Source organism: Globicephala melas, chromosome 3, assembly GCF_963455315.2.
Source record: "Globicephala melas chromosome 3, mGloMel1.2, whole genome shotgun sequence".
NCBI classification, from domain to species: domain Eukaryota; kingdom Metazoa; phylum Chordata; class Mammalia; order Artiodactyla; family Delphinidae; genus Globicephala; species Globicephala melas.
In genome coordinates, this window is record NC_083316.1 from 35476882 (window position 1) to 35491549 (window position 14668).

The 14668-nt window shown below is 45.4% G+C and overlaps 1 protein-coding gene across 1 annotated transcript; it reads left to right on the forward strand.

The window, feature by feature from the left end:
- Positions 1 to 6421: 6421 nt before the first annotated feature.
- LOC115866449 (annexin-2 receptor-like) lies at positions 6422 to 6931 on the forward strand. Its single transcript, XM_030881951.1, has one exon. The coding sequence runs from the start codon at positions 6422 to 6424 to the stop codon at positions 6929 to 6931; it is 510 nt and encodes a 169-aa protein (XP_030737811.1).
- Positions 6932 to 14668: the final 7737 nt, after the last annotated feature.

Below are 14668 nucleotides of genomic sequence, written 5' to 3' on the forward strand. Positions count from 1 at the left end.
TGAAGAGATTTGACCATGAATCATTTTATCCAAGATGATTGGTTTTTGTATTAATATTATCAGGTCTTCTGATGCAATTATCTTGTAGGATTAATGTCACCACCCAAACTCCCCCTATCTGGCCAGGAGGCCAAAAGAGCATAAAAACTCGCGGGCTGGGGGCTTCCGAATCCCAGACACTCGGTATCGCCCGGTGTGAGACCCACGCGATGGTGCAGCCCTTTCCCGGCTGTGGGCGCCGGAGCCCCAGACGTCGCCAGCCCCGAGCTCAGCCGACTCTGAGCCCTGGACGCTCCCTTTCTACCACGCCCCGTGCGAGCTCTCCTGGGACGGCCCAGACTTCGACTGGGAAATGCTTTCCAGTCCCTGCGGCGGGCTTCTGCGCTGGGACCCTTAGCGAAACAGACACTTTGCTGGAGGCCGAAGCCCTCGCGACGGGACGCAGAGCCACCTGCCCCGGACCAGAGGCCCGCGACCCACCCGGACCCAGAGGCGCCCCAGGAGAGGCGGCCGCCGCCCCCGCAGCCTCCCTCGGCGGGTGGCACCTCTTCCCGGACGGACGAGCGGAGCCCGAGAACGCTGACGGCGGGGACCCTATGGAGCGTCGCCCGGCTCCTGCCCCCGGGACCCGCCGCACGTCCCAAGGCTGGTGGCAGCGGATCCGACGCGCAGTGGCCCGGAAGACCCAGGGCTGCCAGGAGCCCCGAGATTTGCGCTGAGTCTCTCATCTCCGCGGACAAATTATGTTACAGCATCGTCTCTGCCTTTGCTCCACAAGGATGGAAGCTCTTTGTCTTCAGAGCCCTTTCCTGTAATTTTCCTTTCGCTAGTCAGTAAAGATGACGAAAAACGATGTCACAGTCTGTTATTTGTCCCGTGAGTCCCTGGTTTGTCTATTTGGGAAGACAAGGCTCACGGGCAGCGGTGGCCGCTGCCGGTTCCCGGGCGGGATACTGGGTCACCGGCTTTGCTGGGCGCCGGCGGATGCTGGGGTCGCCTGTGCACACGGAGCCGGGGATGGTGGAGCGTGGCCTGTCGTGTGACTCCTGGATACAGGCTGGGCCTCCAAGAACAGCAGAGGGGCCGCCCGCAGCCCCGAGGACTTCACTTGCCCGGGAAGCGTCCCTCCTCCGTGGCCCTGGCCCTTTTTGGCCCCGAGTCCATCTCAGGGCTCTCCAGGCATCTGCAGGCAGCTCTGGCGCCGCCTCCACCGCATTCCCCCCACACCCTCCCCGAACTTGCCCAGAAGTTCAGGCTTCCTCAGGCGCTAACCAAATCCCAGCAAGTGTCCCTTACCCCTCCGACCCTCTGCAACCCCCTTGCCCAGTGCCTGCCAGCGACTGGCCGAGCTGACCTGCTGTGAGATTGCTGGTGTGGAAGCCAAGGGGATAACGATCCTGGACTAGTGGCCGGGGAGACCAGCCACCCTGCCCTGATAGGATGGACTGAGCGCTCTCGGATTCGGGAGGGGCGTGATCGCTGCACTCCCCACTCCAACCCAGTGACTTTGCTTAGGTGTGCCTCCCAAGCAGAGAGTGAATGGAAACCACCAGGAATGCGCCTCTCTCCACAGGGATCTTCCTCTCCTCCCATCCCTCTCCTTTAACTCAATCAGCAAAACCACTCGGAATTTCCAAACCCCTCCCAGCAAGATGCAGTTTTCTCCTTAATCTGCGAGGCTCCGAGGCAATTTGCAAGGCAAATGAGTGTCTATCCCCACTTATCTGGGCTTGGGTTTCCGATCTTCTGTACTAGACAGACCCTATAAAAGGCACACTCAGCATGGGGCTGAATCATTCGCCCCTTTGCTTGGACCCGCTACGCGTCTGGCCCGGGAGGAGGCTGAAGCCATGGAACCGCACGCATACTACACCTGGGAAGAGCTGTCCTGGAGGAGGGCGCATCCAGAGCCCCACATGCCACCGGGCCTCAACCGAGAACAGGCCTGGGCCTGGGCTCTGGATAACTTCCCTGCGCTGAGCCGCCCCTCCTGCCAAAGCCCCCAGTTCTGCGAGGACGCGCACTACTGTGCATGTGGGCTGCCGCGGCGCGCTTGCCCCGGACACGCAGACGGTCGCCAGGCGGAGAGCGGCCACAAACGCTGGCGAGACCCACAAGCCCAGGAGCCAACGGCTAACCCGGGGTGGAGCGACAGTCCCGTCAAGAAGAGGCCGAAGCCACACACCGCAGGGCACAATCGGGCCTGAACAGCCAGGAGATGCCCGCAGCAGCGGAGGCCGACAGACATGCGGCCTCCAGGCCTCCAGATGGCCTCCAGGAGCCCAGGAGCCTCCAGGAGCCCAGGACGATCCCCATCGCCTACCCCGAAGCTGTGGAAGCCCTGTGGAGGCTTGAAACCCTGTGGAGCTCGGCAAGGAAAGGAGTCGCATTCTTCTGTCCGGCCCACGGCGCCCCTTCAACCCATGCCCTGGCCTGGACTTCTCCCCTGGGCCCCGCCTTGCTCTGGGATGAGCCTGGAGGACTCTGTGGGGCAGACCACTCCTTATTTGTCCCTCCTTTCCTGGATTACTGACAGCTCTCTCAATTAGAAATCTCTCTTCAGGGGATCCATACTGTCTTAAGGAGCTTTCTTGTACTCAGAGTCTTGTACTCATGCTTCTTATGTATTCCAATTGTGCACAATGATTAAAGCCTGTTTCCTTATTTTCTGCCTGTGGAATTGATTTGGGTGTGTGGAGTCAGGACTGGAAGTGGTACAGGTGGGCCTGTGCCTGAAAGGAGAGCCGGGACCCAGGTCAGGGCTCATTAACATCAACGAAATGCAAAGTGAAACCATGACATAACTCTGACTACCTTAGTGACCTATATTAAACTTTTTCATTTGATCCAATGTTGGTAAAGTAGTAACGCCACAACACAGCCTTTGGGAATGAATCTGAAAGGGTCTTTGGAAAGGCAATACTGTATGCAGATACACATCAAGCATCTCGCTGTGTATTCTTTGGCCCAGAATTCCACTTCTTACAAGCAAGGAATCATATTTTAAAAAACAAATGTGCTTTTCGGTAAGGGATTGGAAAAAAATAAATTATGATATATCTGCAGGAAACCCTCTCCCATTTTAAAAACTACTCCCCACTTCCCCATCCATGTCTGCAGCAGTAGGCAAGTTAAGGCTTAACCTTTCTGCTAACTGGCTATTGGTTGATGGTCTAGGTCTTGGCATCTTACCCAAGCCAAGTCAGAAGTCCCTACCAAGGAATGTGCAACTGGGACTTAGAATTTGATCTGAACATGTACTCCAGGTGCCAATTTCCCTCCCAATTTCTTGTTATCTTTCTCAAGTCTACGTGTAAAGGGATTTTCTCATGTCTCTTCCTGGATCATTCACACAGCCATTACATCACAGTCGTCACTGTGGTCCACTCCACTATTCCCAGCTCCTGTATAAGAAAACTTTGCATCACTGCTTCTCTCCCCCTGGATGCCAGGACATGGTCACCCTAATAGCACACTGCTTGCTGTCTGTGCACTGGTACCAAAAAAGGGTTACTCTGTTTCAGGATGTATTTCCTCTACTGCCCATTCTTTAATCATCACACATCACACTGCCCAAGTATCATCACACAAGGTTGAACAGCTGTATCGATTTTTACAGAAGGATGGAGGTAACTGAAAGAAATTACACATCAAGAGAGAGAAAATTAAACTAAATATTGATTTCCTTTTTAAAGTTATCATTACTGAAAGTACCCTATGACTCACTATAGAAAATGAACCTCTTTAGAATTCCACTTACAGGGCACAATTACGGTTCAAAAATAGAATCAGAATATTTACTGACCTCGCACACCAAAAAGTGCCAACCAGGTTTCCCAGGCTCTCCAGATCATACTGCTTCCTTACATCACGTGGGCCCACAGCTATCTCCTACTTGTGTTACTAGGGCTGAAAGACATAACTGGTTCCTCCTTCAGGAGCCTACATTTTGTTCCACTTCTTTCTCAAAAGCATAAAGATTACCAATATACAGGCAGTCAATAGGCAAGGCATCCTCACCCCCAAACTGGAATCCTAACCCCCAAGAAAAGGAACCCACTTTTTGAACCATATACTTAGGATCCCTGGGAATATTTTCCCCACACTAAGACTGTCCCTGACTCTCTCACCAGAAGGCAATCCCTGCCTACAAATGTCCCTGTTAACTCTTCTCACAGATCTATCTATATTCTTTCATGACACCCTTTTCCCTAACAATAGACCAAAACTTATTTTTGGTATAGGTGGGAAAAGAAATGGACTTATATTATTCTAATGTCCATCTATACATTATTTCACATCCACTTCAATGATTATTTGTGGAATCTATAAAATACTCTTTCTGCCTTCCCTTCTTGAAATCACCTCGTTCCTGTCTTGAGAAAATAGCTACCTGGTAGATATCTTGCTATTTCACGTGCCCAGTATTGAAGGGTTAGTTTGCTTCACGCTGGCTTACAGGGTCAGTGGAACTTTCCCATTCTTGATGCTCAGAAAAGTCATCTATGAATGAAACTTTAAAAAACAGGTAGGACATAGTACTTGACATACCGTTTTCTGCAAAAATTGAAAGGGAAAAAATAAGAGAATGGGAACTTTTATAGATTAAAAGAGATATTAAGACACCCCAACTACATGTAACAATGGGTAGACACTGTCTGAAATCAGGTGATCCCCACTTCATTGGTGACTGATATAGACCATCCACAGTCTGACCACATTGCTGGTTCTCACTGTAGTGGCTTCTTGCTATGCATCTATGACACAGGCTAGCTGTCCCTAACCTCTCTGGGGGAAATTACACGGGGGTTCAAACAACTCTCTGGGAAGGTTCTACACCACCAGAGCTAAATAGCTCCATGTCTTCAAAGGAATAGTGTTGTTGTCCCTTCCTTAAACCTGGCCAGCAGAGCTTTCTGTCTTTATTAGATTCTCCCAAGTCAGCAGCAAAAATTCCATGTTGCTCCAATAAACCCCTTCAATTTACCACTGCCTGACTAGAGCTTCCAACCCTCTACTTCTTCTGTTGTCCATACTTTCATCCACTTTATTTCCTTGCTTCTCATTTTTATTTCACTTTGATTGTCTTCCTGCTTTTCTCTGTTTCCTTTCCTCATATTTATCCTACCATTGTCTTTTTTCCTCAACTCATGCAAAAAGACTGGCTTTGGTGGGAGTCATCTCAAACCTTAGCGTTTTCTTTCCAGGCAGAGAATCAGCTACCATAGGGAACAAGATTTGGCTGTGTCCTCATGGTCTCTTGACTGTGACTTTGCTCTCCCCTTAAAATTCCGCTCTGCCAAAGCAGGAGCCAGTTCTACAGCTCTGTATGTGCAGAAACCATCACAGCACCTTGCTCGTGGCAGGTTGTCAAAACATGCTTGTTAAAAACTTTGAATTAAACTAACTTTGTTACATTGAAGATAAATGACTGATAGAGGAAATCTGTGCTTGGATGCACTGACATGTTTGCCAACAGAAAGTCTGAAACATCTGAGGAAGGATGTAAAGGGATGAAATTTCACTATAGATCTGACACAGAAGGAAAAAGCAATCCACTCAGATTAAACACACACAAAAGGACAACATTTTTAGTTTGCTGTTCATTGATGTTATGTTTAATATTCATGATCATATCACTAAGAATGAAATAATAATAATTGTAAATGAATAACATGTTTTCTGCCAGAGATATCTAATTACTCGACTTTGTTATTCAATTTAATCATAAAAGATACTTTGTAAAATGTTAAAGTTTAGCTATCATCCAGGCAAAAATATGAGGACAAGAGAGGTTAGGTAACTAGCTGAGTCATATAGAAATAATAGAACTTGTACCCAAACAGTCTGCATCTAGGTCCCTAGACCTGACCCCTCCCCTCCTACATGTTGGCTGAAATTCTGAAACTATTTTAACTTATAAATTGACAAACAGAAGACCAGGATGGGAGTCTGACTTCTGTCACTGACCAGCAGCGTGATTTCATGCAAAGATGACTAACTTTTCATTCTGATCATCTGGGTAAAATCTGATGGTACTTTTCAAGCAGAGGGGCTCTGAGAATCAATGAACTTACAGTTACCTAAAAGTGTCAGCCACACAAGATACTTTTCATAAAGGAGTAACCTTCTAAAATAGCTTGTCTTGACAGAGCCCTGTATCTGTTGTTCCTTTAAAAACAAACAACACAAAAACTTTAATTCTCTGAATCTACAAAATCAACTTAAATAACTTTATCAAAGATGATTGGATTTTCCCTTAATCTCCTCAGGGCCCGCCTTCTGAAGCAATTTGAAACCTGAGAAAAACACCACCCATCCTAATATCCTCTGGTTGGACAGCTAAAAAGTTGGACGGGAAGGTATAAATTCGCAGGGAAGGGATCCCTGAAAACTTCTCCTCCTCTCAGGGGCTGAAGCGATGGAGCCGAACTTCCCCCGCTGCATGCGCGAGGCCTGGGATTCCGCAGAGGAGTCCCAGGAACCAGAGATGCTGCAAATCTTGAGCTTAGCGGACCCTGAGGAATGGCAGCTCCCTTTCTATCCTACGCTGGGCCAGCTCTCTGGGGACGACGAGGACTTCAATGGGAAACAACTTTCTACCGCCTGCGGGCGTCTGCACCCACACTGCCCGAAACACCGACCCCGAGCGCAGAGCACCTGCAGGCTGGGCGTTGGGCCGCCCGCCCCGGACAAGACGCCCACGACCCGCCAGGAGCCACAGTCGTCCTCAGGAGGTGGGGCCGCCGCCCACCCGCAAAGCTTCCCTGGGCGGGTCTTGCGGCATCGGGAACCCAACATCTGGAACCCGCGACCTCTGACCGCGGGGACCCTTCCGGAGCATCGCCCTCCTCCTGGCCTGGAGAGACACCACCGGACGTCCCAAGGCTGGTGCCCGCGGACCTACACGCAGTGGCCGGGAAGACCCTAGGCTGCCTCTCCCGCTGCCTTTGGACCCAGGAGCCCTCATCTCCGCTGAGACCCTTCATTGGATGATCCCTTGCGACAGATGTTATTACAATAACACCTCTCCGTTCAGCAATCATGGAAGAATTCGTCTTCAGAGACATTTGTGAAGTTTTCTTTCGCTTACTTAATAAATTATACCAAATTCCAACGCCTTTCTCTCTCTTACTTTGGCTTTTGGGGAAGGACCCGACGCAGGGGCGGGGTGGCCGGTGCCACTTCTCACCAGGGACCCTCAGTCCCCTGATTTGCTGGGCGGGGGGAGGCCAGTGGGGTCTCTTGGGCACACCGGGCGGCCAGGGGTCCAGCATAGGCGTTGCCAAACTGAGTCACACGTGCTGGGCTCCGAGACATCCAGCAAAGAGCGGCCAGCAGCCCTGAGAACTCCACTTTGCCCGACGAACGCTCCTGAGCCCTCGCCCTGACCCTGGCCCTTCCAGTCCATCTGTGGGGCCGTCCAGTCACCTTCACGTTGCTCCACGGCCCCCAGCGCCTGTCGCCGCTCCAAACGTATCTAGAAGCATTGGCCTCGGGTAGCGCAGAGCTTCCGTCTCCCTCAGGCACTCTCCTGGGCGTGTCCCTTCTTCCTGCTCGCCCCAAAGCCGACTTCCAGCCACCACCTCAGAGCTGACCTGCAGCCAGAGCGCTGGGGCCCCGGACAGGAGAAAACTAGGGATTGTCTTTTGCGGCGGGGCGTTTCTGCGGCCAGATTCTCGAGCGGTTAGGCTCGCGTCACTTCCCAACTCCAACCTGGCGACTTCCCAAGGCGCCTGACTTCTCATTACCATTCGGAGTTGAACTAGAGTGTCCACCCAGTCCGGGGTTTGAAACGGGGCCTGAGAGAGCAATGGCAGGCAAAGTGTAAGTGCTTAATAAATGTTAATACAATTATACTGAGAATTTCTCAACTGCTGTGATTTCTCTGGGGGCAAAATCCTTCACTGGGATTAATCTCACAGGAGTCTGAATGTGGGGACTCCCTGCCTCGGGAGCAGTTTCCTGGAAACCCTTCACCTCATCGCTCTGGTTTCTGGCATCCCACCCAACCTCACCCTTTCTCTCCTTTCCCTGCCAGGATTCCATGGGCCACCTGTGCAGCCTGGATGCTGTGGCTCAACCAGTATGTAACCCTGGCCGGTCCCCAGGGAATGCAAAAATTATCCTTTTCACCCATCTGTTAGACCACAGGGTGATACTTTACTTTTTTAGACTCAAACGGAACTTTTCCATTGAGGCCTGAGCATGGGAAACATACAGCTCATAACAAGAGGATGCGATGACATGGGTGTGTGTTGTAGACACTGCTATGTCTTTATTAATGTACTTTAATTTCCTACTTTGTCTTTTATTTCTTAAAGAGTGTATATGAGAAATGAAATCAGTGAGAACTGGAAATAAAGAAATCACTTTTAAGTTTCATCCTCCCTTCTTCAGTAGTCATTTCAAATACTTAATCTCTTAAGCAAATAAATGAAATAGCCCTTGAATTCATGGAAAGACACAATTGTCTATAAGCCCACTTGTCAGGAGTCACTAGCAGTATTTGGAGTACAGTTCTACAGTTCCTTTAGCGATTCTAAAATCCAAAATTTTATGGAATCTACCCTTTTGTGTGTAAATTTCTGTGCAAAACTCATTTGACAGCAAACTATGGCATAGATTGATGTGAGGCCATAGTGTTCTCTCTCCAAAGTAACACAAGTATTCATAGGAATGACTGATTACTGGGACTGTCCTAGACTATGTGGACAGGTACACTCTACCAGGCAAGCTCTTATTATCACTTTATAACTTCTTGCATTTTAAATTATAGCATACATCTAGACCCTAGTATTTTATTAAATATATTAGAATATCTTTAATATTAAATAGTGTATTTGCAATATGTAAAATTATAAATTTAGGTTGTTTTTGGTTATGAAAATGACAAGCAATGCTGAATGCTATAGAAGTGCCCTTTGCTGGTGGAAAGCTGGAGTTATTGCAGTATATGATCATCTATTTCATTGTTAGAGAAAATTCTTTTCTGGCATAGATGGCTGCTGCCTTTACCTGTAAATATTTCTAGTAATGGGGTTTATGTGTTCCTTTTTTTTTTCATTTTATTTTTCTTTTCTTTTTTTCCCTTTCCTTTTCTTTTATTTTTAACTGTCTTGAACCTGAATGGCACCAGCCACCCCTGCCTGGGCTCCTTGTCCTTCCACAACAGCCAAAGCAGGAACCCATGGGATAAAGAAGGATGTTGGAATTTTTGTAGAATTTATTAAGCAAGCAAAAGGAATTTTCACAAATGTCTGTGATGGCAATATTTCTTGCATGATTGCTAATTCATGTAATTCAATATTGGGAATGTGAAACAGCAAGGTATCTACCAGGTAGCTATTTTTTCAAGTCTAGAAATGGAATGATTTCAAGAGGGGAAGGTAGGCAGGGAAAACAAAAGCAAAAATAAACTAGTGGGACTACATCAAACTAAAAACTTCTGCACTGCCATAGAAACTATCATCAAAATGAGAAGGCAACTGGGATTTTCCTGGTTGTCCAGTGGTTAAGAATCTGCCTTTGGGCTTCCCTGGTGGTGCAGTGGTTGAAAGTCCGCCTGCCGATGCAGGGGACACGGGTTCGTGCCCCAGTCCGGGAAGATCCCACATGCCGCGGAGCGGCTGGGCCCGTGAGCCATGGCCGCTGAGCCTGCGCATCCGGAGCCTGTGCTACGCAACGGGAGAGGCCACAACAGTGAGAGGCCCGGAAAAAAAAAAAGAATCTGGCTTCCAATGCAGGGGACTCGAGTTTGATCCCTGGTCAGGGAACTAAGATCCCACACGCTGCAGTGCAACTAAGCCCCCTGCCCTGCAACTACTGAGCCCGCGTGCTCTGGAGCCCGCCTGCCACAACTAGAGAGAAGGCCGCACACCACAATGAAGAGCCCATGTGCCACAATTAAGACCCGATGCAGCCAAATAAATAAATAATTTTTAAAAAACATGAGAAGGCAACCTACTGAATGAGAGAAGATATTTGCAAATCACATATCCATCAAGGGGTTAATATTCAAAATATATAAAGAACGCATACAACTTGACAACAACAAAACCCCCAAACAACCTGATTTTTCAAATATGCAGAGGACCCAATAGACACATGAAAGATGATCAACATCACTAACTATTAGGGAAATGCAAAGCAAAACCACAATGAGATATCACTTCGTACCTATCAGAATGGCTATTCTCAAAAAGACAAGAAATAACAGGTGTTGGTGAAGATGTGAAGAAAATTGTACCCTCATACACAGTTGCTGGGAATGTAAATTGGTGCAGCCACTTTGGAAAACAGTATGGAGATTCCTCAAGAAGTTAAGAATAGAACTACAGTTCAGCTATTCCACTTCTGGGTATTCATCTGAAGAATACAAGAACACTAATTTGAAACACTAATTTGAACACTAATTTGAAAGGATAGATGCACCTCAATGTTCTCAGCAGTGTTATTTACAACAGTTGAGATATGGAAATGAACTCATAGACACAGAGAACAGATTGGTGGTTACCAGAGGGGATGGGAGCTGAGGGTGGTTGAAATGGATGAAGAGGGTCAGGTGTATGGTGATGGATAGTAACTAAACTTTTGGGGATGATCACTTTGTAATGAACATAGATGTTGAATGATAATGTTGTACACCTGAAACTTATATACCAATTTTACCTCCATAAAAAAAGAAGGAAAGGCAGAAAGGATATTTTGTAGATTTCCCAAATGATCATTGAAATTGATGTGAAATAAATGTAGATGGATTTTTGAATAAAATAAGCTCCATTTCTTTATCCATTCTTCCCACCTAGAGAGACATATCCAAATTTATATAGCTAATGAGTGCCCACATAATCTATTCCATTTGTTTTTTCCAGTAAAGGAAGATAAAAATGATGTACATTTCCTGTAAGATATGGAGAAAATAATGTGACTTCAAAAGAGTCCCCATCTAGTGACAAATCCAGAAAAATAAGCCTCCACACTGCACTGCAGTATCTAATCTAGAGAACTGATGAGGAAAAAAATAAATTTCTCTATGGCAGGACAAACTAGGTCAGAATTGAAACCCACATAACATGTCCCCATTTGGGATGGGGTTTTCCCAGTTTGCAATGTGCCTCTGCATAATACATTAACCAGACCTCCTCAAGGCAGGAGGATGCAATCAACCTTTGAGAAAAATGGTCCCTTTTTCTGACACCAGCACTGTAATTTTTTTGTTTTTGTTTTTTGTTTTTGTGGTACTCAAAACACACATTGACCTAACAACTCACTGTATACATGCACAACTGACCAAAACATCCCTGATGAACTTTATGTATAATGTTAACCTCTCAATATGAGACATAACTATTTGTCTCAAAAATGTATAAAACTGCACATCTAGTTCCTGGCAGGTGGAACAGTCCTCAGAACTTTTGACAGTCTGTCTCCTGGGTTGTAATCCTCAGTTTGACTCAAATAAAATTCTCTTTTTTCTTCTTAGCTTGATTATTAATTGAATTTTCATCAACAGAAGCAAGAGGTAAATAAATTTACATTAGAAACCAGAATGGGAACACTCTTGAGACCAGAAATGTAAAGCACCTCCATAAGTGGACTCTTGGTGTCTAGATGATGCATGCTGAGAGCAGGAACAGGTAACTGACAGGTGATTATTGGGTAACATCAGCAGCGATCCCCACAAGCTGACTGCAGCATTGCTTTGCCAAGTAGTAGAGATACGTCTGCGTATCTCTTTCTGACTTACTTCACTCGGTATGACAGCCTCTAGGTCCATCCACATCACTGCAAATAACTCAGTTTCATTTCTTTTTATGGCGGAGTAATATTCCATTGTATATATGTGCCACATCTTCTTTATCCATTCATCTGTCGATGGACACTTAGGTTGCTTCCATGTCCTGGCTATTGTAAACAGAGCTTAAATGGTGCTTTTTCTAATGCTACTAAGAATGCCAACACATTTGCCCCAAGTCTAGTAGGAAGCTCAAAGGCATGATGTTACACGATGGCTTTAAAGTGAAAATGAGGACTTTTCTTAACCCTAGCAAAGGTTGGTAGCTACGGTGGGGGTGTCCAGACTGCAGGGTTTGATTAAAAGGGATTACCTTGTACCATTTTTGTAGGATGACATTTGTTTTATGGATTTCAGAGGCATTTACAAGAAATGCGCTAAATTAAGTCTCGCTTATGTTCCTGAAGTAGGATAGATTTAGTTTTGCTTAGGGGGCTTAAATACTTTCGCTTGGGGGATTTTCAAGCATGGTCTATTTTATTTTAATTTATCATATTTTATTTAAAATTTTTAAAATTTTAATATTTTATATGCAACTTTAGGAATTTTAATTTTTACTATTTTATTTCATTTAAATTTATTTTTTATTTTATAGTGTTATTTTATTTTTTAAATATTTAAATCTTTACTTTTTTTCTTGGTTTATTTGAAGAAAACAAAAACACTGAATAGAAAAGATATATGCACTCCTATGTTCACTGCAGCATTATTCACAACAGCCAAGATATGGAAGCAACCTGAGTGCCTATCAATAGTTGAATGGATAAAGAAGATTTGGTATAACTATGCAATGGAATATTACTCAGAAACAAAAAATGAAATCTTGCCCTTTGGGGCAACATGAATGGACCTAGAGGATATTGTGCTAAGTGAAATAAGTGAGACAGAGAAAGACAAATATTGTATGATTTCACTTATATGTGGAATCTAAAAAAGCAAAGGAACAAACATAACAAAACAGACCATCTGTATGTCTTCTTTGGAGAAATGTCTATTTAGATCTTCTGCCCATTTTTTGATTGGGTTATTTGTTTTTTTCTTATTGAACTGCATGAGCTATTTGTATGTTTTGGAGATTAATCCCCTGTCGGTTGCTTCATTTGCAAATATTTTCTCCCATTCTGTGAGTTGTCTTTTCGTTTTGTTTATGGTTTCCTTTGCTGTGCAAAAGCTTTTAAGTTTAATTAGATCCCATTAGTTTATTATTGCCTTTATTTTCATTACTCTAGGACAAGGGTCTCCAACCCCTGGGCCACGGATAACCGGTCTGTGGCCTATTAGGAACTAGGCCGCACAGCAGGAGGTGAGCAGCAGGCGAGCAAGCGAAGCTTCATCTGTATTTATAGCCGCTCCCCATCACTTGCGTTACTGCCTGAGCTCCTCCTCCTGTCAAATCAGCGGAGGCATTAGATTCTCATAGAAGCGGAAACCCTACTGTGAACTGCACATGCAAGGGATCTAGGCTGTACACCCCTTATGAGAATCTAATGCCTGATGATCTGAGGTGGAGCTGAGGCAGTGATGCTAGTGCTGGGGAGCGGCTGCAAATACAAATCATCATTAGCAGAGAGATAATAAATAAATCAATTGCTTGCAGACTCATCAAAACCCTATCAGTGAGTGGCAAGTGACAATTAAGGTGCATCTGGTGGCAGGCTTTATAGTGGCAAGTGAGTTGATGTACTTCAGTTGTACAGCTGCATCTGGTGGCAGGCTTTAAGTCAGAATCCGACACTTATTTTAGTCTGCGCACAGCCCACCCATTATTTTATTTGCCACTTCCATCCATGCCTCTTTCCCACACTGCACACTTTTCTCAGTCACAGTTTTGGTAAGCCCACAAGCTAGCCCTAGACAAGATGAGTAAAAAACAAACGTTGCTGGAGAGCTTCTTTGAAAGGGGGGAAAGACCCAATGATGAGACAACAGGAGACTCTAAGACTGCCAACAGAAAGAAAGCTTTAACAGGAGGGCTGCTGATGTGTGTTGTGGACACTGATATGCCTTTATTCTAAAATACTTTCATTTTCTACTTTGGCCTTTGTTTCTTTTGGAAGAAAACCATATTTAAGGATTGTGCACTTGCACAAGCTCCATTGCAAATCTCCTTTATATTGATTCTGTTTTGCTGGAAACCATGACTATTGCAGCCGGTAACCACTGAAGGACCAGATGAAGAAACCATCTACAGAACTAGCCAAAGCCTTAAATCATGTAAGACATAATGATGAACCATGCTGGGTGCATTTGACTTAACTTCTGTAAGAATCAAGGTGCTGGAATCTTCTTAAACATTTAAGGATAAGCACTTAGGTAAATTTCTTTCTGCTGAATCTATTCGTTGTTTTGATATATAATTGGGATTCTAGTAAATATTTTAGAGTGTCTTTAATATTTAGATAGTGTGTTAGAGCATACATAATCACCATCATAGGCTCTTTCAATTATGAAGCTGAATAGTAATGCTGGATACTGTAGAAGTGCACTTTGCTCAGTGTAATCCTGGAGTCATTGCAATATTTGATCATCCATTTGACTGTTACAGGAGATTCTTTTCTGGAATAGATCAAGGCTGCCATCACCTACAATTCAACCTCTAGCAGTGAGCCCTTTGTGCTAGACTTTTATATGCTTGAGCTTGTGCAAGTGCACAAGTCTGTTAACCAAAAATTCCAAGAACACAGGGGATATATGTATACGTATAGCTGATTCACTTTGTTATAAAGCAGAAACTAACACAACATTGTAAAGCAATTATACTCCAATAAAGATGTTAAAAAAAACTTGTATTTGGGGTTTGTTAGGACTGCAGTAGGGGATGCATAGATTCAGGAAAGCACTTGAATTGTGTTCTGATGAACTAGAAAATGG

Excerpts from the sequence above, each read along its gene's own strand:
- LOC115866449 (XM_030881951.1), top strand. The coding sequence starts at position 6,422 with ATGGAGCCGAACTTCCCCCGCTGCATGCGCGAGGCCTGGGATTCCGCA.